Source organism: Podarcis erhardii (assembly GCF_964252035.2).
Source record: "Podarcis erhardii genome assembly, chromosome: 6".
Taxonomy (NCBI): domain Eukaryota; kingdom Metazoa; phylum Chordata; class Lepidosauria; order Squamata; family Lacertidae; genus Podarcis; species Podarcis erhardii.
Window position 1 is genome coordinate 77,621,522 of NC_138510.1, and position 27,655 is coordinate 77,649,176.

Sequence of the window (27,655 nt, forward strand, 5' to 3'; positions counted from 1 at the left end):
TGTGTATTGTTTGTTTATTAATTCAATAATAATACATTTAGATGAAATATTCAAGTATCAGGAAAAAAGTTTTTTAAAAAATCAAGATCCTTCAGATTTCTCTTTAAGAGAAAAAAACAACACACCACACCTTTATTACTGTACAAATTACTTCAAAACAGTAATAAAAAAATAGAATTGGGATAAATAGGAAGGGATTATGAGTCACTATGTTTCTCAAATATATACAGGGTTTGTATAAAATGGCACATCATTATATTCATGAAGACAATAAATCCATCTGTGGTTGACTGCTTGCCAGCACACTGTTACTTCACAATCTTTGTGCCTGAAACAGATATTAACATAGGCATTAACTAATGTGAAATTCATGCAGACCTCAAGTTCTAGTTAAAATGAATTACTGGTCTCACACTAAGTACTTGAACAAGCATAATAATCACCCAACTGCCCTCCCCTTATTTGATACAGAGAAGGCCTTTGATAGGATCCTATGGTCTTCCTGGGTAATTTACAAATAGGATAGTTTTCCTCGCCCCCCTCATTCTTGGTAAGGAATGGAATAAGCCTTAATTTTTTATTTGTGTTTGGAACCTCTGACCTGTGCAACCCATGGATATACAGTATCCATGCAGCTGTTAGGGAACAAGAGATAGTCTTATTTGTGGATGACATACTACTCACTATCACAAACCCAGAGAGATCCATCCCTACCCTGACAGCTCTCATAAATGATTTTGGACACCTCTTGGGATACAGCATTAACTGGTCTAAATCAGAACTTATGCACTTGATGATATCCTACTATCTATCAAAAGCATTCAATTACATTATTCATAATGCTCTATTTGCAATTACAATCAGGTAAAAACTAGTTCAGAAGAAAATTCCTCAAAACGGTTTTCAGGTTTAGGCTGCACTCCTACGCACACTCACCTGATAGGTAAGCATTGAACAGTGGAACGTACTTCTGCAAAGGATCATGCTTTTTATTTTTGATTGAGCTTGTGTCCTTAAAAAAAGGGGGGGACCCTATATGCACTCTTGATACATTTGTAAAGTCTGTCCACATCTTAGTAGTCATGCTTGCTCCACAAAATGTAACTCAAAGAGGAAACAATATTATCATTTCCCTGCCCCAACTCCAGACAAAGTGCACTGTGCCCTATTTGCCTAAGAAATACTATGGTACAGAAATACATACTTGAATTGTCCTTTACATCAGGTGAAAATTATGGAGAATTTTCAGAACTCATCTCTTTGTTGATATATTTTAGCATGCCACTAAGAGTTTGGAAGTCACTGCTATCACAAGTCTCATCCTCTTCCACAATGTGTGTCAAAGGATCAAAGGAGGATTCATTTGGACTTTTTGGTGAGTCGTGAATTGTGTCTTTTGGCTTCCTACAAATTACCAAAGAATTGGTTGTAAAAATGTTTTTCGGTTTTAATAGATTTCCATCATCTTTAAAACTTGGATCATTAGCGCTTGCAGATTTTCTCTGAGAATGCCTGTCAAAGTCTGGCTCTTGATCTAACCATTGATGAGTGGATATGCTTTGTGGGGCTGATAGTTGCTTGATGCTTTCTGTTCTTTCGTGACCTGCAATTCTAGCTTGTAGTCTTGTTACTTCAGATTCCTAAAAATGTAACAAAAACAAATAACTCAACACTTTAATTAAGAAAATATTATGCCTTTCACATTAGCTTAGCACTGCATTCGGTGACAATGTTTTCAGCATTTTCCTGTCCCACTTCATTGGCTGCCATCTACAGAGGGCAGGAAGACACTGAACATGATTGGGCTTCCTATTTCTTATTCTAGGTATTATCCAGAAATGGGAAGACATAGGTCAACAACAGCCACCCCCTAAAAATGTCTAGTCAGGCTCCAAACCAGGGGAAATTTTTAAGTCCCATAGTTGCATTCCCTGGGGTTGAACACCCATCACGAGTTGAGCTAGAGGCAAAAGTGGATGGAACTCTTAGCAATGGATGGAACTCTTAGCTTTGGATTCCATCATGCAAAAGCCAGAGGTTTGCACACACCCCTACCTTTCCATCTAGCCAAGCAAGAGGCACCATCAAGGACACATTCCAGCCAAGCAAAGGCACTCTAGGAAGATACAGAGTACGGCCACTGAGAGGCAGGTTCTGGGGAGACAGGATGTGGTCTGGGGAGAGTCTCAGTAGCCAAATATGCTCAGAGGACCATCTTTGGCCCTCAAGTCTCACAAAAGCCTAATTGCTAATAATCTTTGGTAGTAAGTATCAGTGAAGTTGGATAATTTTATTAATTTCTCCTTGTACAGGAGATTTTTTGCCATGCTGCCTTGTATGTCAAGAAAACACATTCTTGTGCTTACTCACTTTGAGAAGCAAAGCTTCATTTGCTGCGTCAATCATGTCATTTCTGGACTGAAGCTGTTCTTGTAGATTACAGACAGTGCCTTGTGCATCTTCCAGGTCTAGCTTCAGCTGCTGCAACTGCCCATAAAGGTGATGAGATTTAGATATCGACTCCTTCCGTTTTGTTTCCTCTGTTTCATGTAAGAGTTTCTGAAGAGATAAAGGTAAGACAACAAAATATATTCAAAACTTTATGATCCGTTTATTTAAACTTATAATAGAGGCATGGAACAAACAGCCTTATTAAGCTAATTTCCCAATTGATACATAATTACGGAATTCTTTGTTCAAATGACAGTCCCCAAAATCAAATGTTCTGCTGTTAAAGTCACATCTATCAGTGTTGATTTAGTAATTTAATGAAGGTAGCTAAACTTATGTTTGGGAAGGGATGAGAAAGATGAATGGTCCTGAAGCATTGGGGAAGGCCTATTGCTGAGTAGTACAGCATCTGCTTTGCATGCAGAAGGTCACAGGTTTAATCCCCACCATCTCTAGCTAGGGCTGGGAGAGAACGCTGCCTAAAACCCTGGAGAGCCACTGCCAGTCACTGTAGGTTGGCCAATGGACCTTCCTATGTTCTTCCTTATTTGCAATGCCAGAATCAAGTTTTCCTTTTAAACCAAGGTGCCAGTCTCTAAAATTCCAAGATAAAAATTAACTGTTCATTTCTAATACATCTAAAAATACAACACATGTTGGTAAAAGCAATTTTGTTTTTACCTCTGATGTATAAGACTGCTTTAGTGAATGTATTTCTGCTGAGAGCCTCCTAATCTCTGTTTGCATTCTTGCTTCTAACTGGGCTTCCCGTGCCTGAGCTGCCCCTAGTTGTTCTGCCAAATGATTTGTACGACTTTCCTAAAAGGCAATTATGAAATGAATAATATCAGCAACAATATATTTAAACATGTAGTATATAGTCCTCCTTCCTCCTTTCCCTTTCTGCTTGCAGGGAACCAATGAACCCCCATTAAAGTGAGGAAGCCGTTGCTGCTCCATACACATTGAATTGGGTACAGGAACACTCCTGTATCGGGCCAATTCTGTTGACAGGAAGAACTATGAAAAACGGTTACTTTTTCATGTAAGAGGTGGTTCACTTCTTCCAGTTCAAGAGAGAGCCTATCCACATCTCTCTGAGCTTGAGCCTGTTGACGGCGACTTTCCAGTAGCTCCAAATGGACCTTTTTCATCTGTTCACGTTCTAGCCTCAGCTGCTGACCCAAATCAAGTATTTCTTTGTGCTGTTCTGCCATGAACCTTTCCTGTTCCTCCACCTTCTAAAAGGGGTAAACAATGTGCATTAACAAAACTTAAGCATTTTTACATTCTTTTTTTTTCATTTTTAACATAGCATTCTGCTGCCATGCCTTATCAGATCCATTATCTGTGTAGCCTTCTGTCCTCACTATGATAAATAATCAGTAGCATATTAGGGGACTTAAAAGACCACCATGAGAGGAAGGGAAACAAACAATGAGGCCACAATCCTATATAGACACTTACTGTCAAACTGATGGATTAAGAGCACAAAAAGCTGCTTGCATGGGAAGTAATATTTGCTAATTACTTCTTATAAGTGCAAGGGCACTTTTATAAGTGCCCTTGCACTTATAAAAATCTGCTGTGAAGCATGGGAGGAGAGGTGTGTGTGCGTGTGTATTCAGCAATAATTAAATAAAAAAAAATTCAGACACCCCTTGCTTCCTTCAGCAGGAGCCTTCTGTTTATGGAAGAGCAAATCTGGATTCAACCCCTTATGAACAGGAAGCATTTCTCTCTATCCTTTATGGTTTAGTTTTTTTTTTTATAATAATTTTTATTCATTTTCCAAACACATAATAAAGACAAGCGAAACACAAAACAAAAACATACAAAACATTTAAACATGTATAACTTCATAATCTTATTTTCATGCACCTTCTTTCCTTCGACTTCCCCATACCTCCCCATCATTGCATCCTTGTTTTACGATTCTTTAGCAACCCTTTAGTCAATTTATCTATAATTCCCTTTCATTAAGTTTTCTTTAATTTGTTAATTACAGCTGTAATTCTCTGCTTCTTACCCCTTGACATCTTAACACTCCTCAATCCTTTATGGTTTAGGCTGATGAAAAAATCAGATAGTGGCTATAGTCACAGAGAAAAACCATTATGCAAATAAAAAACTTACTTTCTCAATATCTGTTACTTTTTCCTGTTTTCTTCCAGTTTCCTTTTTAAGACGATTTATCTCTTGATCTTGTTGGAGGATGTTCAACTCTTTCTCCTGAAGTTCACCTTTGGAATGCTGTAGCTTGCTCTCTAAACTCTCAATCTGGCAACAGGGTGTAGGACAGGAGAATTATCTATTTTAGGAATTGTAACAAAAGCCCCACAGCACATCTTATATTCATTATGGGAATCAAACTCTACAACTTCTGTTTAAAATCTACAGTTGGTCAGTTGTGCAGATTCTGTGACAGTATTTAACTCTTCCACTTTAGTTAATGCAATAGCATTTTTCATTAATTGTGGTTCAAGTTGGCTCCTTCCCTTCCATTTTTTTACCCTCATACATATGTAGTTTCAGAAAAGGCATCCTCAGAATGGGCAGGGCCTGCAACTGCTGACACCATTAAAGGAAAAGGGGGTCACCTATGTGGTTGGTACAAAAGAATGTTGCAGCACCAATGTGTTTCAGGTAACTGTTTTGTCTGTCCCACTAATGCACTGATTGTGTATACACAGGTAACATGTGCTGTGAGCCTTATTGTAACTCACTTGTGATTATGGTACTGTTCTACTTGTGCAACTGTTATAATTTTATGCACATTAATGGCACAACATGTATTGCTATGTTTAAAAAAACTATATTGTTAGTTAAGATACACACAGCCCATATACTGTTTCATGCTTCAAAACTTCCGCAAGCTATTATATTAGTAAGGGTTACATTTGACTTCAATACAATAATTTTTTCCCAACAACAGATAATCAAAGCACCTGTCTGTTGCATTCCTTGATCTGCAACTCTGCTTTTTCCAAATTTCCTTCTAATTTAATTATTTTTTGTTCCAATTCTCCCCTGTGCTCACGAATTGACATATCCAACTGTGTAACCTAAAAAGGGAGAGAGAGAGAGAAGGCAGAAACATGAAATAAGAATTAGAAGTTGCTTATTATATATGAAATTATGCACCACAGAGTTGTGGTTATCACTTAGGCCCCCAAAACATGTATGAGGCTTGTCAAAATTCATGAATTGTACTGATAAAAGTTCTAACCTGAGCTGCTCTTTGTTTCAAATCCCAATTCCTTTCTTTTAATATCTTTTCCATCTCAAGGAGTTCTTGCCTTTTGTTCTCAAGTTCATCCTTGCAGTCTCTGCAATTTAAATTTAAAAATAAAGCATAAGGTTTCCAAAGTACTAGTTCACAATGGTGATGAAGCTCAGTAACAAGGGTTCAGCCTACCTTAGTTCTTCTGTTAAATTCTCGATAGCAGCATACTTCTCTTCCAGAGCCAACTGTGTTTCCTGTAGCATATTCCGAAGTTCTTGCAGTTGTCTCAAACTAGTTTTTAGCTTCCCAGTGGCATTCTGCAGGTCAGTCTCCAGCGTTCCTATTTTCTGCTCAGAATCCTTTTGCTGTGTCTCAGCTTGAAGCAGCTTATCTTCTAACTGTTTCACTGTAGTGCATATGGAAAGCAGAAAAGGATGTTTTGTGTGTGTGTGTGTGTGTGTGTGTGTGTGTGTGTGTGTGTAGACTGAGGACTACATACTGAATTCACGGCTGTGTTCTAGCAGTGAAAAAGCTAGCATCTGTGCTAGTCATACATATTAGACAGCTCTGCAAAGATTCTACAGCCCTGTTCCCTGTCAGTTTCTTTCATGTAGGCCTACTATTCCAATGTGTATTATCCTTGAGAAACACATCACATTCATTTCAAAGTAGTTATGTATGGCCTTTGCATTGAAAAAGCACAGTAAAGAGACTACCTTGCTGCGTCTTTTTCTGCAGTTCTTCATGTTTCTCCTCCAAAGTCATTTCCAAGTGGCCCAGCTGCGATGCTTTAGCGTGACCATCTCGTCTTAAGTGAACTAACTCTTTCTCCATGTCTATTAGCTCATCTTTACATTGATCCATCTCTATCTTAATTTGCCTAAACAAGCAGAATTAGAAAATCTCAATCAGTAACTGAAATAAGCATGTTCGTCATGCTATTCTAAGCAAAATATAGATCTACGGCACACTGAGTTTGAACTTGAGTATTTAAGAAGTTGGAACTATGTATCTGTCTCCAAATAAGATGGGTATATAACAGCACAATAGCTTATACCAGCTTTCCCCAAACTGTTGCCCTCTATATGTTTTGAACCATAACTCCCATCAGCCCCAGCCTGCACAACTGATGGGAGTTGTAGCCCTTGATGTCTGGAGGGCAGCAAGTTGAGGAAGGTGGGCTTAAGCTACCAGGCCCTTAATGCTTGAACTAACTTGCTTAAAAAGTTCTGTTCTGGAAACCTCTTCTTTCAAAAGATGATACATTCAGAAAAAGAATTTAAAAGTAATGATATATGCAGTATAGAGATTTAAAAGGACCCATCCATAGAAGAGAACCTACCTGATTGTGCCTGTGAGTTCTGCTATTTTTTGTCTTTTCAAATCAGCTTCTTCAGAGACTAAATGGAGATTCTCGGTAGTTTTTCTCAACTCTTCCTCCATAATTTCCTTCTGTTTTTGAAGTTCTTGCTCTAATTTTAATACCTATTTTTAAAAGGATTTAAGAGAGGTAAGTGTGTAGACATACACAGAACAGCACTGTTAGGCTATTCAATATTTATTTACTTATCCAAAGTTTAGAGAGAAAGCCAAGAAAGAGCATTTGCAGGTATACATCCCCTGAAACCACAAATATACACATGTGCAAGTTTGTGTATTTAGCTTTATCTTAAAGGCCTTTGATTACTGTTTGCCCAATGGATAAAGTTCCTCTCCTTTGGAAATAATTGTTTTCAAGATACATGTCCAATAACAAAAAATAAATGTCCGTTCACCTTCTGATTCACAGGTATAGAGCATAATTCTCCAGTCAAAAGACAACTAAGGCATAAAACTACTGAAGAATTACCAGAAACCAGTTGCAACAGAGAAGTTAATTTTAATGTAACAAGACTGCTGTGGAACTGATGGCTTGGAGACTGCTCAAGTGGTACCACTACCCTAAAGTCAATTTTTATTGGTATCAATGAAAAGTATAAAGCTTCCATATAATGGACACAATGCATTATATGGATTGTAAAACATCACTCAAACAAAATGAAACTAAAGCAGGGAAGTGCATATTTGCACATTCCTAAAAACACTTAACTATGGAATAAGCTCCAACACACGCAGTGGGACTTCTAAATAATCATGCATAAGATTGTACTGTAACTATAGCAACAGGCTATTAGTATGCAAATAAGCTTTTACAAACTTCAGAAATAAAAAAAAAAAGTTGTGCCATTTGCCTAATCCTGTGTATGTGAATTTTGCAAATCTGACGGCAGGATATAATGTGTACAGACCTATGCTGCACTTGTGCCTTTATAGACCACATCCAGTGGCAAATATCTAAATAAACAAACTAATTCTATAAGGCCAACAGGGCTTTAGGCACGTGTTCCTCAAACAGTAGCCCCTCACACTTCATAGGAAACTATTTTGATAGGGAAAGCATTTTCAAGAGCAGCATATGCCATAACATAATTTTGTTTCCCAAATATACATGGTACATGAAAGTGTATCAAATAGTAACATGGACAATATAAATCCTTCTTTACTGATCACTATGTACCTGCTGTTGGAGCTTAATTTGGCTGTCTTCTAATTCACAATTCCTAATGGTTTCCTGGTTTAACATTTGCTGCTGCTGCTGCAGTGTTTGCTGCAGAATGAAGTTTTGTTCACTAGTTGACTGAAGATTGTTATTTTTCAACTTTATTTCTTTGTGCAACCGCTGTATCTGGAAACAAATAAAAAGGATGAAGTATTAACTTTGAGATACATTCTCAACTTGCTCCCATTTCATCATTCATAGGAGAGCAGCCTGACAACATACATAAGCTACTACTAAAACACACATCATCGCAGAATTTCATTATAATATAAAATCAAATTCACATAGTATGGTCTATATTTAAAAACATGCTTCTATCTAAAAAAAAAAAAGGAGAAACTTTGGGAAAAACCTACTTATATTTTAAAATAAATCATCCTAAATTATTATATCTGAATACTGCTGGCACACTTTCTATCCTAAGTCACACTGAAGATTTTAATGCTTCTGTATTTCCTTACATTTCCTACGAGTAAAATATTTTCCACAATTAAGCCAATTCTCAAGTAAAGCTTTTTTTCTGAACAAAGATTCAAATGCCACCACATAGAGCTACCATGATTATGGCCAACTACATGTCTGCCACCTTTAGGCGGAATATTAATATAATTAATATAATATAATATAATATAATATAATATAATAGTGTGTATGTGTGTAAATTTATTATACACTTACTACTAAAATAATTTTGAGAGGACTTACAATATATAAAACACAACAATTAAAACTAAACAAATTGTAATGTACAATTCTAAGAAGCAAAGCACCCCCACCTCCTCTGCAAAGCATTAACATAATCAGAACCATCTGAAAGAGGGGTGACAGTTAAAATGTCCAGAAGAACACAAAGTTGTTAACAATCTAAGAGCAATGTCTTTGTCTTGTGCATAAACAAATACCCATGTGCACACCCACAATGGACCTAGGGTTTCCTGAACTCGCAGAGGGTGGGAAAGTACTGAGTGAGGGGAAGAAACAGCAGATAGAATGAATACACCCCAGCAAGCACCTCTCACTAATTTGAATGAGAAACATTATGACAGATTTTGGAAACATAAAATTGAAAGCACTCACAGGTGGATGAACCTGCACAAATGTGCTCACAATGGCCCATGCACACATTAATGCTCTAATGTAGGCATTAATGACGTAGGCATCAAAAAAGTTTACCTCGTCATTTTTCTTTGCCAGCTGTTTTTCAAATAACACTTTACTTTCTTCAAGATTACTTAAATATACTGCGAGATCTTCCTTGCAGTCATCTAGCGCTGCTTGTAGCTGTCTGACCTAATGAGAATCAAAGGGAGATAAAATTTGGGAAAGAATTGCTCTTCTGAAACACCCCCAGAACCTAAAATTGCAATAAAGTATGCTACTTTTTGTTATGGGTACAAAGCCAATGTAGTTTTAGTTAATAAAACTGGCAGAAATGTAAACCAGTTCTTTAAAATAACAATATCTGAGCATATCTTTGAACAGCACACTTTAAAATGAAGCCGTAAGAAAGTATCTGCATGTTTGCACACCCACGCCACAAATGCTTTTCACAAATTAAAGTATTCCAGGGACTCAAAAATAACCCTGGCATAATCTCATCAATGCAATAAATTGAAATTAAGGTAAAGGGACCCCTGACCATTAGGTCCAGTCGTGACTGTCTCTGGGGTTGCACTGCTCATCTCGCTTTATTGGCTGAGGGAGCCGGCGTACAGCTTCCGGGTCATGTGACCAGCATGACTAAGCCGCTTCTGGCGAACCAGAGCAGCACACGGAAACGCCGTTTACCTTCCCACCAGAGCGGTACCTATTTTGCACTTTGACGTGCTTTTGAACTGCTAGGTTGGCAGGAGCAGGGACCGAGCAACGGGAGCTCACCCTGTCACGGGGATCTGAACCACCGACCTTCTGATCGGCAAGTCCTAGGCTCTGTGGGTTAACCCACAGCGCCACCCGCGTCCCTAAATTAAAATTACAAGAACCCTAATGTTGTGATTCTAGTCTGTAGGTTATACAGACAGAATGTTATAGGATGTCTCATTCTCTCCCTCAAACATACTTTTCTGTGGGTTGTGGGAAACAGGGCAAACTTCATTTTAAAGTATCATGTGATTATGTTTGGAACTCTCTCCCTGATCTACATAGTGCTACCTCTGTCTCTTCTTTCAAATTCATCCTTAAATCCATCTTTCCTCAAGAACCCTATTGGTTATTTAGCCCTAACCCATAAGGAAAATAAATGTATGTGTACATTTGTTCATATTCATTCTTAATCACCCTTGCCTTTCTTCCCTCCCCGTTTTTTGTTGCCAGCTCCATGATTCAAAATATAGATTGTAAGCTCTTCAGGGCAGAGGCCTGTCTGTGATGACTGTTAGCATGTAAAGTGTTTTGTACTGTGATCATGCTATATAAATAATAATATTAACTGAAAATGATGTATAGATGGTATTTGACTCCTGTTAAACTAGCAAAGATCTATCAAATTGTGATATAACTGGTCTGGAATTGCCCAAGAAAGATGTTAAACTATTTTTGTATGCCACAACTGCTGCTCGAATTTTACTAGCTAGGAAGTGGAAAATGCAAGAAGTACCAACTGTAGAAGAATGGCAGATGAAGATGATGGATTTTTCGGAGCTAACTGACCTGACCAGAAGAGTCTGTGACCAGAAGGAGGAGATCAGGAAGAATGGACAAAATTTAATGATTATTTAGTTAAATATGTTAAGTTAAATTAATTGGAAATAGCTTGCAAGTACTATATCAGCTCAGGATTTATATTCAAGTTAAGTGATGAATTAATATGTTTAATGCTGAATTGATATGATAGAATGATGTTAACTGATTAAGTCTATAAGAACTTTGATTTGGAAAACCGTTAAAAGGATATACATTGAAATTCAACCAAGGGGAAGTGAGGAAGTCACTTAACAATGTTAATAAGAGTAATTTTAATAAGATTATGATTTATGTTTGTCTGTTTGTTTGTTTGTTTATAATTTTGTGAAAACCAATAATTTTTTTGGAAAATAATAATATTAAGGATTAGTTTAATAAAGCATAACAGATATAAGTATAAACATAAAATCACAAAGGGGTTTTCTTTACAAATTTAAATAGCTCAAACATTGCTTTGGTGCCTAAGGAAAAATCATTTCAAGGTACTCACTCTTAAATTCTTCCCTTTCATAATGAAATAAGGAGAATAATTGATGGGAAAGAGAGCCTTCAGTATAAATATTTTAAAATTTTGGTCAAAGAAAGGAACAGAAAGCCTACCAAGATGCTTAAGAAGCTAATTAAATTAATAAGTCAATTTTAATCTGTTTGTATGTTAACTTTTGCAGGTTTCAAAATGCATTAGCAAACGTTTCTTGATTTTATTGCTTAAACTTCTTGTAAATCATTTTGAGGTTGTTGTTTTTTAGGATCAGAGGTGTATAAACTTTATGAAATAAAATATTGCAAGACATGAGAAGTCACAAGAAGACAAAAAAGAAAAAAGTGTACATACCTTGATTGTTTCCTCAGTAAATTGGCTCTGTAATATCCTTATTGCTTCCTCTTTCTTGGTTTTCTGATTTTCCATTTCCTGTTTGAATACAGCATCAAAAGAAGAAAACATACCACCTTAAAACATGATTTTACAGTTCACTTTTAAAAAATACTAGTCCACCAAGAAAAATAAACTCAGCAGGAGTGATGGAACTAATAAATCCTGACAGCAGAAGCCTTGCACAAGGACTGTGTAAACTCATCTCCCCTCCCTGAGGAAATCTTAAGATTTTGCTGCTGCCACAGAGCATGCCAGCAGCACTTTCTGAAGCAACAACACACAGCACCATATGACCATATGACAAAAAAAAACCCTGGGTATTTTGCAAGCAGCCCTCAAAAAACAAGACAAAAAAGATACCTCTTTGCTTTCTATTAGCATTAGATCTAGTGATTCAATCTGACGTTGTTTACATAAGATATCTTGCTGTAAAAGTGACATTGTGTTCTCCTGCTCATGGAATTGCTGGCATCTCGTTTCTAGTCGAGACTCAAGCTATTAAAAAGAAGAATTAGTTATTGACCCATAAAGTATTTGTTAGAGAATGACAAATAATATAGCTGCAACAATTGGTTACATTTGTTGGCTACATTGACATGATACTCATTATAACAGGGTCGCCAATAATATATTTATGGGTGGCATTCAAGTAAGTTTTGAGTAGACCTGTTGAAACTAATGGGCCTAAACAAGCCATGTTAATTAATTTCAGTAAGTCTACTCTGAGTAAAACTGTGCGTCTGGAGGTATTTACTAAAGAATGTTCTGCAGCTATAAGTTCTGTGGTATGCTGAATTTAGGGAGAGAGCTGAAAGTCCTCCCTGACATTTTCATTTTTTGATGGAGTTGCTTCTTGAAAGTGCAGGGGAGATAACAAATTATCCATCAGTGAAAGTAGGTTTGTGCCTTTATGAACATTTTTGGGAAGGCTTTCCCTTCACTCAGCTCAATGTCTGCAGCCTATTGCTGCTTCAGAATTATTTTTGTAGCTGGAAAGAACACCAAGGCAAAATCTGAGCTAACTCTCAGAAACAACTTGCCACCTGAAGCTACTTCCTTACACTTAAATTTCAAGTGGCCTCTCACATGTGACTGATCTTATATGTATGCATCGAGCACAAAGGCAGCATGGGAGAGAAACTCAATCTTTTATTAAGAGATCACCAAAATATTTAGGAACTGGGGGGAAAATACTATACAAATTAGAAGCTTACCAATTCAATCTGCTTTTCCAATTCTTTCTGATGCTCGTGATGAATCATCTTTGTTTTTTTAAGCACTGTGGTTAAGTGCCCATGTTCCTCATTGAAGTTTCTTTCTAAGCTGTGAAGCTGAGCATTCACTTCCTAGGAAAAACAACCTCATTATTGAGCTGCATAAATTAATGCTTCAGTGGAAAATTATATGGATCTTTCAGTGCCACGTTATGTCATATAACAAACCAAAGTGCATCTAAAAAACAGTATAAACAGAAATTGCATTGTACTGCACTGTTTGAAAGCACTTAAAGTAAAACAATTTGCTTGCTAAAAATCACGTTAGAGGTAAACTCTGAAAACACTAATGCCTGTTGGTGTATTTGATATAAAATTATATATGTAAATACATCTCCTTCCATCCCAAGAAGTTGTGAATAGGTAATAGGACTTTTACCACTAATTCCCGTTCCAGCTCAGTATTTTTTTCAGCAGCAGTTGTGTAAGCAAGAGTCTTTTCTTCCAACTGTTTTTCAAGGGCTGAGAGCCTAGAGGATTTCCTTGCTGCCTACAAAGAAAATATATAAACTGAGAACACACAGGCTAAATAAGAAAGATTTTTAGCATAAACAATGGTGAAATTATTGAAAGTGTTTCCATGAATGTCACATGCGCTTCATAAAATGTCAGTGATAATACAACTCCTTCTGTCCACACTTTAAAGAAAAAACTTTGTGCAACGCACATTCACAAGTCACCTCATCACCCAGGAATGCTCTATTGTTTCACTAGACATTTTCCATTTCCCACAATCAAGTATCACGGATGAAATGGATTGCACCCCGCTCGCTGGCATGACATGCGAACAAAATATATTGCTACTGTACTGCATTGGGTCTTGTGGGACTATGCCACAAACACTACAATGTACTTTGGGCATTCTTTGTCTAATCATCTAGTTAGCTGCTAAGCTGGATTGCAGGTGCCAACCTCAGCAATCCAATTCAAAGAGGAACTATCACTGTGAAAGAAGGAATGTTCCAAGGATAGAATCTCTAGATGAATTACACCTTTAGGGTGCTGCAGAGGCGCTTTTCCTGTAACAATCAAAGAGGTGCCACTATATGATTAGGGCCTTAAAAAATGTTTTTATTAAAAGATTTTCATGGATAACAAAGGTACGTATATCATATCTGTTTCAATTCAGAGTCCTTTCTACGGGTCGTTTACATTGGGTGTGAAACACTGCCATCATAGGCATTGTGAGGTTGGGGAGAGAAGTGGGGAGAGGGAAGTGGGAGAAAGAAGGGGGCTAGTGATTTTCCATTCTATTGCATACTGTATGTGCGGAGTTTTTGTGTCAGCATCACATAAATAGGTTGATTGGTTTTGTTGGCGGTGCAAGATCATGGTTGGTTGCATACAGCTGATTGCAGTGACTTTTGTTTGTGTGTGTGAGGCGTTGGGGGATGTTAGGTCAAATTAGCCATATTGATTTGTATGCTGTCATTTCCTCCAATGATATTTCCTCCAGAAACAGCATAGCCTTTCACAGTAGGAACTATATGAAATTAAAAACTGTGGGTTGTACCTAAGGCGTTGTGCGTGTACATGCAGAGGGCCTTCTCGATAGTGGCACCCACCCTGTGGAACCCCCTTCCATCAGATGCCAAGGAAATGAGTAACTTTATAACCATTAGAAGACATCCCTGTATAGGGAAGCCTTTTAATGTGTCATGTTTTATTTTTATATATATGTTGGAAGCCACCCAAAGCAGCTGGGACAACAGTCAGATGGGTGGAGTATAAATAAAAAAAATGTTATTACAGTATTATAGTTCCAGTAGCAAAATCGTTGTTGTTGTCATAATCATCACCATCTATTAAATTTGTATACCGCCCTCCATCTGTAGATCTCAGGGCAGTTCACAACATAAAAAGAACTTGTTTTCCAACACGCACCTCCAGAATCTCTGGAAGGTCTCCACACCTTTTAAGGGTGTATAGTGGGCTGGAGGGGACAGGAGAGGAGGAGGAAACACATGGCTGCAGCACTGGATAAGGCTCTAGAGAGCTCCTAAGAATACAGACTTCTTTATTTCTACTTACTTCTCGTTCCAAGCTACTAGATTTTGCAGCTTTCTCCAACAGTTCATCCTGTATTGTTTGAAACTGACTAGTTCGCTGGGCCATGGTCTCCTTTAAAAATGAATTTTCAGCTTCACATTTTTCCAGTTTAGTACGTAGTTCTTCTAACTGTCCATGCAATCTTTGCTTGACCTTTTCAAACTGCTTAGCGACAAGTTCCAGTTGTTGGTGTTTTCTCTCTTCACAAAAGAAACACATGTGTCTAAGGGTACTGATTTATAAAATCTTTAAATTACAGGAGCAGGCGTGCATGCTCTTATTGCTCAGCAGACTGTTCTGAAGCAACAATCCATACCAGAAGAAACTGTACAGTTTCAACTATTGTATATTATAGTATGCATACCTGTTTGGTTTCCTGTCAATTTTACTGGTTCAATTTCTAGACCATTCAATTCTTGTCTCTCACTTTCATCAAAGAGATCTTGACATGGATTACTGGTCATAGTTTCTGCCTGAAATTGCTGAATCAATGCTTCTTTCATTGTCAGCTTTAATCTAGGAAAAAGAAAGAAGGGAGAGCAGTTGTATTCTTCCTTTCTTTTTTGACACTCGTTACAAATGCACGCAATTACTTCAGCTTAAAATATAATACCTTAGCTCTTCTATCAGGGATCTACTTAAATCACAGCAATTGGGACATGATGCTTCTTTAGAATGATGCATGGAATGACTAGCCTGCAAGTTTAGGGGGGAAAGACACATAAAAATGTTGTTTATGGCATAATCGGTCATTATTTGAGGAACTTTAATCTCTACCACCCAACCCAAACTAAAAATGTTTAAATTCTCCTTATCTCAACAGAGTTAGGATTAAGCACATGCTCTTCCACTGAACCTGGCAGGAATTAAAAGTGCTTAACTCTAGTGAAGACCCAAGGTTATGCAACAGGCCATCAAATTGCAAGCCACTTTTCAGTACTGCAAAACTTGGGCGATGTTTAAAAAGTAACATAAAATGTGACATAGATGGGAAAAGAAAATTGCTTAGCTTTCTCCACCATTGTCATTTCTTATCTACTTCCCCCATTATTAGCTTTCGCACTTATGCCAAGATTATAAATCAAAATCTGTGTGACCAAGGGACTGGGATTGTGGTTGATATTCCATCATCTCTGCCTCTTGATTAGCAGATGGGCTTTTCAGACAATTGCATCAGTTGCAACCACTGATGTAATGCATCCTAAGAACTTGTTCAGGGTGCACTGCTCTATTTGAGAGTTATAGAAGCTTTATTCAATTAAGGGAAGGATGTGTAGCACACAAAGCTAGGTAAAAATGAGAAACGTGGGGATATTTCCTTTGAGGCAAACCTTTCAGGGAACAATGAGAAGAGTTACTCAACATGAGTATGTGAAGTAGCAGCAGTTACTTCAAGGTACTTCCTTCTTCAAGGAAGAAATTGTGGTCTATTCTGGAGACAAGTCATTGCTCAATTATCACTTCCTAGACTATATAACCAAAATCCAAACTAACAAACCAATTCTGACATCAATGTGTTTACTATGTAGATAGATTGCAGTGCTTGAAACAACCCTTAATAAGAGTAGAAATCAATGAACACTGTTCCAGTGCAAGATCTAATAAAACAGGTTACTCTATATTCTTTTAACACAGCAATAGTCAGTCCAGTGCTTGGAATTTAGATGAATGTTCTGTTCAAGCAGCGGCCCCTTTAAAATGTATTCTTTTTCTTCAGTAATGAACTATAAAAACTTTAACAAACACTGGGATACTGATGTTCTTGTATGCAGAGGTGCTTATAAAGCTTCCCCTTTAAGAAGCTGCCCTCTGTATCCTCCGACAGTTCACTTCCAAGTTTGAGGACCCTGTGAAAAGCCCTGCATAAATGACAGGCAGGTTACTATTAGAAGACATTGTTGCCCCTTCCTCTGTGCATAAATAGAAGTGCTCCTCCCTTGCACACACAGGCTTTGCATTTCATCCAGTGTATATTTAGTCTGCTGACAGTAACAAAAAACAAAAAGGTTACTGTACCTCTCTTGGTGAACTTTGAGACAACTGGGAAATAATATTTTCTAAGGTTTTTAGTTCAGTTCTTGAATTCTCAATTTCTTGATGATACAACTTGAGGTGATCATTTTGCTGTGCAACAAGAGCTTTTAAGCTAGCAATTTCATGCAATAGGGTATTCTTTTCTTCAAGTACTGTGTCTTGGACCTGAAGTTTATTTTCGAGCTTCAGGATATTCTGCTGAGAGTGCTTCAGTTGCACTTCCATTTCAGCACATTTGGCTTCCACACCTCTTAGATTTTCTTTTCCAATACTATTCTCTTCAGTTAATTGTCTAAACAAATACAAAAGGAGAAAGGTTCAGCGGGGGGGGGGGGGGGGGACGGGACAAGAAAATCTACTGCACCAGAAATACTTTATTTTTTTAAAAAAAACTAGCATGTTTCTGGATTTAATTCTGCATATTCTCTAACTGCAAACACCATGGATTTAAAAACTAAAATTTAAAACAAAAATATAGGGTGATCAAAATCACAAGGAAAAATGGAGTATAAATAAAAAAAGTGAAGCAGATAATGAGCTGGAGCATCTCAACAGTATTAAGTTCAACTTCCATAAGCCATTTTAAGCTAGAAAAAATGTGTTTCAGTTTCTTGTTTCAAATGTTGAAATCTATGGGGTTTCAATTATTTTTGCATTTGTTGTCTTACAGAATGGATTTTTTTTAAAAAAAAAGCTTTTGAGAAATAGGCCAGACTTTTGCTTTCTTTAGAACAATATGAAGATGGGGTGCCTTGTGCTGCACTGCTGGAAGCATCAAGCCACCATTGGATACAATCCGTGACTTCTTATTAAAATTACGAAACCTATGATTTCTATCGGAAGATAAAGGAAGCATCAAGGTGGGGGGGGGGTGTCACTGTAGGGAAGGGTCAATCAGAGGTTCCATGGATTGATTTTGTTTCCTGCCTCAACAACAGGACAAACTTACTACCCACTTGAGAGTGACCTTGTGGCTGCTGCCTAGTGGCAGAACAGACAAGAAGTGAGAAAACAAATCACTTCTAGTAAAAATACATGCCGACTGTTGGACTAAACAGTCATCCAGTTATTCCAATGTGCAGTCAAACTGATCCCTCCCAACGTGAGATGGGTTGAGAAAACTTTGTTTGGAAAAATCAATCAAATTACAGCTTTGCTGCTTTGTCATCTGTCACATGGATTGAGCTGGTCACATAGTGTTGTGCCATTAGCTCAAGGTCGGAGTACTTCATGAACCAAATACCCATTAAAAAATTATCATGTATCCATGTTTTCCATGTGGAGGTGTCAAAGGTGAAACGTTTTACCTCACTTGTTCCTTTGTGCTTTCAAGCTCACTCCTATAGCTATTGCATTTTGCGTGCAATTTTTCTTTCTCTTTCACACAATTCATTAAATTTCTTTCTAAAGTTTGCTCTTCTTCCTGAACCTGAGTAAAAAGAAGACAGTTATCAGCAATACTTAATCTGTTATTAGAGGGGAAAAGTTAAGGCTACAGTCCTGTTTTCAGAATCTTCTTCAGTGAAAATCTACACTGGTGTGGGAGGGAATAGAAATGTTCTGTCCCAATGTTCCCACTACCCAAATTATATAAATACAACTGGAACCTAAGATGTGCAAAGATCAAAGAATTGGTCTCTGTGTTTGTCCAGGTCAGGAGACACCAACCAGATAATTTACTTTTTGCCACTTTGCTATTGATTGCATCAGAATGGCATGTTGGCAACACATTTGAATTAGTATAATCCAAAGCCGGGACAAAAAGGTTTTCAGGTGCTGCATGATGCTATTTTGCTATTTGATGTAAATGAAGGGTTCGCCCCACCTCCTGACCTCCAAGATATCACTGGAGCAGGCCTTTGCCTATAAATATAATTTTGCTTTTGTAGCCATGACATAATATTGATTCAAATTTTATTGGTACTAAGACTCAAAAGGTTATGTCAGCACTGAATTTGCTCAGCAGTAATTAAAGTTACAAGCTGTCTAAAACTATAACTATTCATAATATGTGTAAAGAAAACCATTTCTTCCAATGCAACTGAATGGGCTGTTTTAGCTAGAGTTGCTTCCCTCCAGGACTAGGTTGTGCTCCTGCGCCCTTAACAGTGAACCTGGTGGTTAAATTAAGGGAACTATGCTCTTCTTGGCACAAAGATGATTTCTGCTAGTCAGGCTATAGTTAAAGACATAGGAGCATGCTAGAAGAACATGAATAATCATAGCACTGAGACATGATCTTAACACTGAGACAAATACACATCAAACGCTATTAAAATGATTGACATTTTCTAGTCAAATCTTACCTTTTCCAGTTTCTCACTTATTTTCTCTTTGTATTTTTTAAAAGTTCTTGTCAGCTCCTCAGCATTAAACAAAGCTTCATTCCTTTGACATTCAGTTCTTTAAATGAAAAAGGTATGTCAGTTTTAAACAAACCAAGTGAAGTAATGGTATAATATTATACTCACAATATCAAAGGTTTGGAACATAAAACATTGTAAAAAAACAACACACGGTAACAGACATTCGCTTTTAGCCTTTAGTTTCATTCAACTGCACCTTAATAAATGGCATTATAGATATTTTACACGACAAGGTTTACAGATGTAAATATTTCATCGGAGCATTAACAGTGAAAATTAGTATTTGCTGAGCATTTCCTTCATAGGAACAGTTAAGCATTTGAATGTCATGAAGCACAACAGCGTTCTCCAGTTTGAACGCTGAGAAAAACATGTATGCCTTTCACTGAATGACAGCAATGCATTAAGTAGACTGGGTGCATTTTATTTCTTCATCATTTTCCAAGCAATAAATGATTCAACCACTAAAGAAAGGTGAAATACATCACATCTAAAATATGAGAATAAATACTCCCTGCAATACTGAAAACATAAAACTCTATGATAATTATGCACTGCTAATTTATTTCCACAGCACTGACAGATATATAGAGGTAATGGGGATATGCAAACATAGTTAAAGCTATCAGGGAACGCTGCAAGAACCCTGATCTACTCTGTCTAAGGCTGGGGAACTCACAGCCTATGGGTCCTATTCACCCTGCTGATCAATTTCATCCGGAGTGATTTTTCCTTCATTAAAAGGGACACTCTGGCTACAGCAACATCTGATCCACTCTGGGTTCTGGCTGTGGTGAGCATTGGGCCACAGCCGGACACTCATCTCTCTAACTCCTTCTGGGCTCCTCCACTCAGCCTGTCCATTGGCACAACTTGTCCCTCAGCCTATAGCATCTGGGAAGCCAAGAGTGGGCTGAAAGCCAAGCAACAATTTGGCTGGCATGCTTCACTTGGCACACAGGAGGGCACAAAAGGCAAAGCAGCAAGTGGAACTCAAATTGCACCTTGACTGCCATCTCCTGTGCACATACAGAGCACGAATTAAGTATTCTTGTAAACCACCCACTTTTGGCTTTGTCTCTGTCTACCACTGGCTCCAACCCAACTGACTTTTCCCATGGCTCAATGGCCATTCATATAAACCCACCTCTGTTCTAAGGTTTTGTTCTGACATGATTTATTTCCTGGAAATTGGGAGTGGGCTTCAGGAACATGCTTTTATGTAGTCCCTTCCTTGCTCCTGACACAAGAAGAAACCAGGAGAAGATAACTTTAACTTGATATCTCCCTGATCCATTCATGTTGCACTGTAAGGGAGACTCAATGGTCAACTTAATATGGAATCTATTGGTTCAGTCATTCACTTCTCCCCATAGGGAGCAGAATAGGGCAGGGGTAGAAACACACAGGGGTGTACTCAAAAGTAGTGCTAAGTAACTTCTTGCACCAGTAGAATAACCTCAGCTTGTGCAAGGAGTCTTTTTCCCCCTCCCCACATGCCTCTTAAATTTGTTCTGGGGAGGGGTCTACCAAGCCTCCAGAATAGGTTTTGGGATAGCATGCAGTGCCTGTGAGAGGAAGGGGGATAGTCCCATTGTGCAAGTGAAGTAGTTCCACTTGTGCAATTATTTATTTGAATAGCACTCATATACCACAGACTACTTCCAGTATCTCTCCAGGAGGAAATGATCTCTTAACAGCTTTGATGTATCTATGCATAGGCAACTATATTTCAGTTTAGGCCTTTTTGGATCAAGGTTTGAAATGCTTAAACTAGGATTTACTAAATGTAATATAATTGAGAAAACATTATTGCAAATACTTATTTCTATTCAATTTGAGAAGTTGTTTTAATCTGTTCCAAAAGCAAAACAGACTAAAAATTTGTTTAACGGTAAAAAAAAAGTCATATACATCTATATGACATGGTACCAGTACTGCCAGTCATTCCAATTTTTTTCTTATTTAATTAGGATTAATTCTGAAAGAATGTTGTGGGTTTTGTTCAACATAAGACAAAGCATATTAAAACAAATAATTTGTAGCAAGGAGATATGTCATCAAGCTATCAGAATAAAAATCAAGCTCTTATGTAATTTGTCACCTCTTTCCTTGTTTGCATTGTTCAATTAAATCAAATCTAATTTCTTTATATTCCTCCTTCAGCTTCTGGAAAGAATATTCTTTTTCCATTAGCCTTTTCTGGCTTTCCTCTAATTTATCTTCTGCTTCTCTAAAAACAAATCAGAAAACAGCATTTTAAACAACACATAATACTCACAGATGTGTATGCGTAATTGTGTGCATGTGTACACACACACAAATAACATGAATGTATCTCGTTAAGATCATCATGTAATGGAGAGAATTTCCCCCTTCCTCTAGCACACAAATTTGAGAGAAGTGGCCAATCAGATATCCTACAGATCAGGTTTTTAAAATTCAAACTAGTATTTTGGTGGGTATATACAGATGGTTTGGATCTTGTTAGCTATACCAAGTGCTTGCCTAAATGAACAAACAAGTTTTACTAAGCATTTTGCCCAAAGCAAGCAAGCCACAAACTTTCTCCTTTATTCCTCCTAACAAGAGATTTTAAAAATCGAAAAACCTGATCAAAACTAATAAATATAGAACTTAATTTCTATTGGAAAAACAGTAAGTTCAAGATGCAATAAATCTGCATAAGTTATTGGGGAAGATAAAAATATAACAACTATCAATTTAGTTGTTTGGTGGGATAGAATAGAATAGAATGATAGCATAGTTAAATTTGATGGGTTTAAGGAAATATCATTGTATTATTTATTAAATATCAAGGAGTTTTGTGAGTAATTATTACAATTTAGAATTTTGTTATGTTAATTTAAAGCTGTGCTGAGTAGCCAACTAAAACTATCATGCTATGTTGAATGCTTTTAAGCCATTATGGTGTTTTATGTCCTACTATGGAAAGTATATGGGACGCGGGTGGCGCTGTGGGTAAAAGCCTCAGCGCCTAGGGCTTGCCGATCGAAAGGTCGGCGGTTCGAATCCCTGCGGCGGGGTGCGCTCCCGCTGCTCGGTCCCAGCGCCTGCCAACCTAGCAGTTCGAAAGCACCCCCGGGTGCAAGTAGATAAATAGGGACCGCTTACTGGCGGGAAAGTAAACGGCGTTTCCGTGTGCTGCGCTGGCTCGCCAGATGCAGCTTTGTCACGCTGGCCACGTGACCCGGAAGTGTCTCCGGACAGCACTGGCCCCCGGCCTCTTGAGTGAGATGGGCGCACCAACCCCAGAGTCTGTCAAGACTGGCCCGTACGGGCAGGGGTACCTTTACCTTTACTATGGAAAGTATGGAGGCAAACCTTTTTGAATAACAATACAGTGGTGCCCCGCAAGACGAACGCCTCGCAAGACGGAAAACCCGCTAGACGAAAGGGTTTTCCGTTTTGGAGGCGCTTCGCAAAACGAATTTCCCTATGGGCTTGCTTCGCAAGACGAAAATGTCTTGCGAGTTCCCGTGGTTTTTTTTCGCTTTTTTCACCCTTTTCCTAAGCCGCTAAGCCGCTTCTCAGCTGATCGTTAAAAGCCGCTAGACCGCTAATAGCGCTAATCCGCTAAACTGTCAATGGGCTTGCTTCACAAGACGAAAAAACCGCTAGACGAAGAGAATCGCGGAACAGATTCTTTTCGTCTTGCGAGGCACCACTGTAATAAGAAAAAAGTATGATCAGAGCAACACAGCAGATCTTTCTGATCTCCTCATCTGGACTGTGAAAGAGGTGAAGAATAGAGTACACCAGCCTGCAGCTCACCATGGCTTTGGTGAGCTACAACCAAGTGTAGTCAAAAACCATGGTTTACCATTGTGTCTTAACTGGACCTAATTGCATTTGCCTGCCTAACACTATGAACCTGTTTGCAATGAGTTAATTTCACTGAGACCAATAGAATTCTAAGTCAGAGGTTGGAGATGTGTACAAGTAATTCTAATTTTGCTGTGAGTTTTCCAAATTTGAAAAAATAGCATAAACACTCCTGTTTTTAGGAGATAAATCACATGAAATCCAAGACTCTTTACTCACCCTCACTATGAGGTGCCATAAGTGAGCTAGGCTATCTATTTTAGGATGAAGGTACCACATTCAAACAAGCATTATATAGCCCCACTCTCTCATTACTTCCCGTGGCAAGGAAAAGGATCATGTGTGCATCTGAGACCCATGCTGAAAAAATGGATGAACCAACCCTGAAGATTTGAAAAAAACAAATAAAAAACAAAGGGTTCACTACTTTAGAGCTTTATCTTGTGCTTGAACTTCTGCTTCCAAACTTGCTATCTGTTCTTCTAACATTGGGATGCTGACAGAGTGTGTACTCAAAGTAGATTCAAGGAAAGATATCTAAAATATAAATACAATAAGGAGAATCCATTAATGAGTTGTCTCTTAACTTCTGAACATCATAGTCACACACAGAGCCATTTGAATAGGAGTTTCTTTTGGAGAAGGCTATTCCTTCATTAGTTCCCAAAAAGCTATCTCTGCTATACTGTGGGGTTTTTTTAATTAAAGAAAATTACAAATAGTCCAATCATTGAAATTAATACTGTTCAATTATATGTAATTGACCAGAATGAAAATATTTTCTGTATTTTATTCTCACTTCATTATATCTACCCAGTATTGTTAGTAATTAGTAATCACTCACTAACATTCATTATCAAAACCATGAGCCAGAGATCTGAAATTTGTTTATCTACATAGTCCAAGGCACACATAACTACTAGGAAGGGGTAGTAAAGAAGGCTGATCGCCGAAGAATTGATGCTTTTGAATTATGGTGCTGGAGGAGACTCTTGAGAGTCCCATGGACTGCAAGAAGATCAAACGTATCCATTCTTAAGGAAATCAGCCCTGTGTGCTCACTGGAAGGACAGATTGTGAAGCTGAGGCTCCAATACTTTGGCCACCTCATGAGAAGAGAAGACTCCCTGGAAAAGACCCTGATGTTGGGAAAGGTTGAGGGCACAAGAAGAAGGGGACGACAGAGGACGAGATGGTTGGACAGTGTTCTTGAAGCTACAAACATGAGTCTGACCAAACTGCGGGAGGCAGTGGAAGACAGGAGTGCCTGGCATGCTCTGGTCCATGGGGTCACGAAGAGTCGGACACGACTAAACAACAACAAAATCTTTAGCAAATCAGAATGCCTCAAAATTTTATCTTATTCAAATACCTACCCGTGCTCTTGACTGATTCAGTTCATAGTTAATTGTTTCAATTTTATTCATTAGATGATGGTTCTGAGAAGTCAAGGATGCATTTTTTTCGCGGACTATATTCAATTTATCCCTTAGTATTTCATTTTCTTCTTCCAGGCTTTTATCCAAAGACAGCGAGTAACACTAGAAGGCAGAGAACAATATTTGCAACAAATACCAACCAAAGTGATTCATTCATCTTATTTTTTTATGATTAACATTATGAACTGACCTATAAAACTAACTCCATAAAAATATTATATACAAACTGCCAGAAAGAACAAACAAAGGTTCATCAAATTCTGAATAATTACTTTGTTCCTGTGTTTCCTTGAAGAATCCCTGTTATGCCAAGGCATTCTGCTCAGAGAAGATTGAGTTGAACAATTATGTAATTCACTAGGATCAGTGAGATCTTCCATGGTTAAAATCTCAAGCGTGTCATCAGAATTATCATATGAATTGGTACTAGAGGAAAAAAAACAAATATCAATACCTTCCCTTGATTATTGCAGCAATTTTTCCAACAGACTATCAAAATTAGGACAATTTGCAACAAATATATTTGTAAACAAACACAGTAAGTTTTACCTTTGGACACATACATAAAGCTCTTCTCCTAAGTCTTGTAAATTTCTTTCCGTTTTCTTTAGCTGACTCCTTAATGACACAACATTTGCAAACAAGTCTTCCTCATCCGTATCGTGGTCATGAGAAGTCCATAAGTTACGTTCCATTGATATTATACATTTGTCTAATGTAAAAGATAACTACGAAAAACATATCAATAAAGCACCTTCCACTTTTTGAAGAAGAACCCCTTTAAAAAGACAGAGAAAATAGCCCTCTTTTTCAGATTTTGGCTTTATAGTATGACAGAATCATGATATAATGCTTCCTGCAACCAGCTTGCAAATTTGGAGTTGGCCTCTTGAACATGTACTTCCCTAACACTCTCCCCTTCCAGGCATTCACAATGGCCAGATCAATTCAGGCTTCCTCCAATACTGCTTTGTCTACTGTCATTTTGGCTATTTTACTTTCACATAATTACCACTGTCCTTTTTACATTTCATTTCAGACCTCAGACCTCTCCATTTGCACCACAGTGCGCCTATATACACCAATTTAAGATTACACCTTTGACATCTGATGAAGAGGGCGGTCCGCAAACACTTTCCCCATGATAAAATGTGTTAGTCTTGCAGGTGCCACAAGTCAATGCTGTTTTGTCACAACAGACAAACACAGCTAACCCTCAGGGGAGAAAATCCCCCTCATAAACACTATTTGCAAACAAGCTTCAGATAAGATTATAAAGTTTGTAAAGGAACTGTGGTTTGTTCCTCTGCATTCCAAGCACAAACAAAAGTAAGGTTAACTTTGGAAATTGAATTGTTCTGGGGGAAGGCAAGGGGTGAGAATTAAATTCACTTGCAAACTGTATTTTGCAGAAAGCCATAGCAGCACTCAAGTAAGGTTTTGTTTGTTTGTTTTTTGCTTGCTGATCTGTATGCCAATGCAGCATGGCTTAGCTGCTCCTTGCTCTTCTGAAAAGAGCATTTTAAATCCAAATTTTAAAATGACATTTTTGAGGGTGCATTTCCATAAACAAAGGTGTTGGGAGACCAAGAACACCAGGGTGATAACAGGCTCCCCGCTACCCTACCACCCAATGGTGACCCAATCTTTTGCCGACTGCAATGCTGCCTTTTACAGCATCTGGAACAGCTCATTTCTTATACCCAGCTCTTCAGTGGTCTGCTGCGACCCGTACATTGTACTCCGGCATCTCCAAGGCAAAGCATTGCCATGTGTGATGGGCTATTCCAGTACACCCCTTTGCCTAGCTGAAGTTGACCCGTTACTAGCAGCGTTTTCTCAAGTTTGGGTCCCCAGCTGCTGTGGGGACTACAAATCCCATCATTACTAGCTAGCAGGGACCAGGGGTTGGGGGGTGAATGGAGCTGTAGTCCAACAGCAGCTGAGGGGAGCCAAGCTTGAGAAGCACTAAAGCTGTGCCTCTCCTTCCTGATGTTTTACTGGACTGCAACTCCCATCACCCCTGACCCAACCTTGGTCGCGCTGGCTGGAGCTCATGGGAGCTGGAGTCCAGAATCACTACCAACCAGCCTCAGGCCTCACCTACTTATTTCTAGCCATTCAGTCTTGTTCCCCGGCCCCCACCTGCTGCTGCTGCTGCTGCTGCTGCTCTCCACTCTGCCAGTCCCAGAGAGCACCAACCCTGCACAGCTTCTGCCCCGGAGGCAGGCTGACCTTCTCGCCTCAGGGGCCACCCTTCTCTCTAGCAGGCGGCGGCATTTTTCCAAGGAACCGCCTCAGCCGCGCGGGTTCCAGCCCAGAGCGCCTCGCGTTGCTTAGCAACACTGCCTCCACGCCTCTCCCCCTCAAGCATACAGGCCTCGCGCCGTCCCACAAAGCGAAGGCGCGTCCCCTTGGTTTCCCCATTATAACCAGCCCTAACCGTTTAGCTACTGCACTCCGTTCCGGACTCAATCCCTTCAGCCAGAGCGGCAGCCCTTGCTTACCCCAGGCCCTCTCTGAGGAAACGCCTCTTTCAATCAGTGCGGCCCTGTCGCTTCGCGCGTTCCGAATCGCGGCCCTCGGGGCGACCCGTCTCTCCTGCGTTCGAACTGCGCGGGCCGTAACCTGACAGGTGGGGGGGGAGGAGACGGTTGCGGGCGAAGCGGCTACTTAAATCCTTCCGCGCTAAAGCTCTCGGGAGCCGTAGTCCCTCCTCCCCGCCCTCCCCGCTTCGCCCCTTCCGCTTCCTTCCCGGCCCTCAACTACATTTCCCGCAGTGCCTTGCGGCGGCCGAGGACCCTCCTATCGG

General features: G+C 38.9%; 1 protein-coding gene and 1 long non-coding RNA gene across 4 annotated transcripts; one reads left to right on the plus strand and one right to left on the minus strand.

Annotated features, from left to right (window-relative positions):
- Nucleotides 1–27,655, minus strand: CCDC18 (coiled-coil domain containing 18). 3 transcript variants are annotated; one of them, XM_081865685.1, is made up of 29 exons: nt 27,079–27,655; nt 25,393–25,571; nt 25,116–25,269; nt 24,781–24,945; nt 23,832–23,941; nt 21,663–21,791; nt 19,499–19,595; nt 18,500–18,621; nt 17,175–17,484; nt 15,772–15,854; nt 15,523–15,674; nt 15,141–15,358; nt 13,489–13,599; nt 13,050–13,181; nt 12,196–12,330; nt 11,794–11,871; nt 9,450–9,566; nt 8,235–8,402; nt 7,020–7,162; nt 6,394–6,557; nt 5,870–6,083; nt 5,681–5,780; nt 5,400–5,516; nt 4,588–4,731; nt 3,489–3,692; nt 3,133–3,270; nt 2,371–2,559; nt 1,205–1,640; nt 1–328 (listed from the first exon to the last, which is right to left on the minus strand). In XM_081865685.1, the coding sequence occupies exons 2-28, from the start codon at nt 25,536–25,538 to the stop codon at nt 1,233–1,235; spliced, it is 4,248 nt and encodes a 1,415-aa protein (XP_081721811.1). In that variant the 5' UTR covers nt 25,539–25,571; nt 27,079–27,655; the 3' UTR covers nt 1–328; nt 1,205–1,232. The 3 variants fall into 3 exon arrangements, 2 of the variants coding, with proteins under 2 accessions (XP_081721811.1, XP_081721810.1); XM_081865684.1 differs by lacking the exon at nt 27,079–27,655 and having other exon boundaries at nt 25,393–26,673; XR_014157396.1 differs by lacking the exons at nt 1–328; nt 1,205–1,640; nt 2,371–2,559; ... (1 more) ...; nt 3,489–3,692; nt 27,079–27,655 and adding an exon at nt 4,063–4,188 and having other exon boundaries at nt 4,499–4,731; nt 25,393–26,677.
- LOC309344060 lies at nt 22,879–23,820 on the plus strand. The gene is made up of 2 exons (XR_014157590.1): nt 22,879–22,925; nt 23,257–23,820. It is a non-coding gene; the product is annotated as an uncharacterized lncRNA (long non-coding RNA).

Coding starts and splice junctions, on each gene's coding strand:
- CCDC18 (XM_081865685.1), bottom strand. CDS start 25,538: ATGGAACGTAACTTATGGACTTCTCATGACCACGATACGGATGAGGAA. Junction 24,946..25,115: donor CAAGGAAACACAGGAACAAA/GTAATTATTCAG, acceptor TCTGCCTTCTAG/TGTTACTCGCTGTCTTTGGA. Junction 5,517..5,680: donor TGAAACAAAGAGCAGCTCAG/GTTAGAACTTTT, acceptor CTCCCTTTTTAG/GTTACACAGTTGGATATGTC.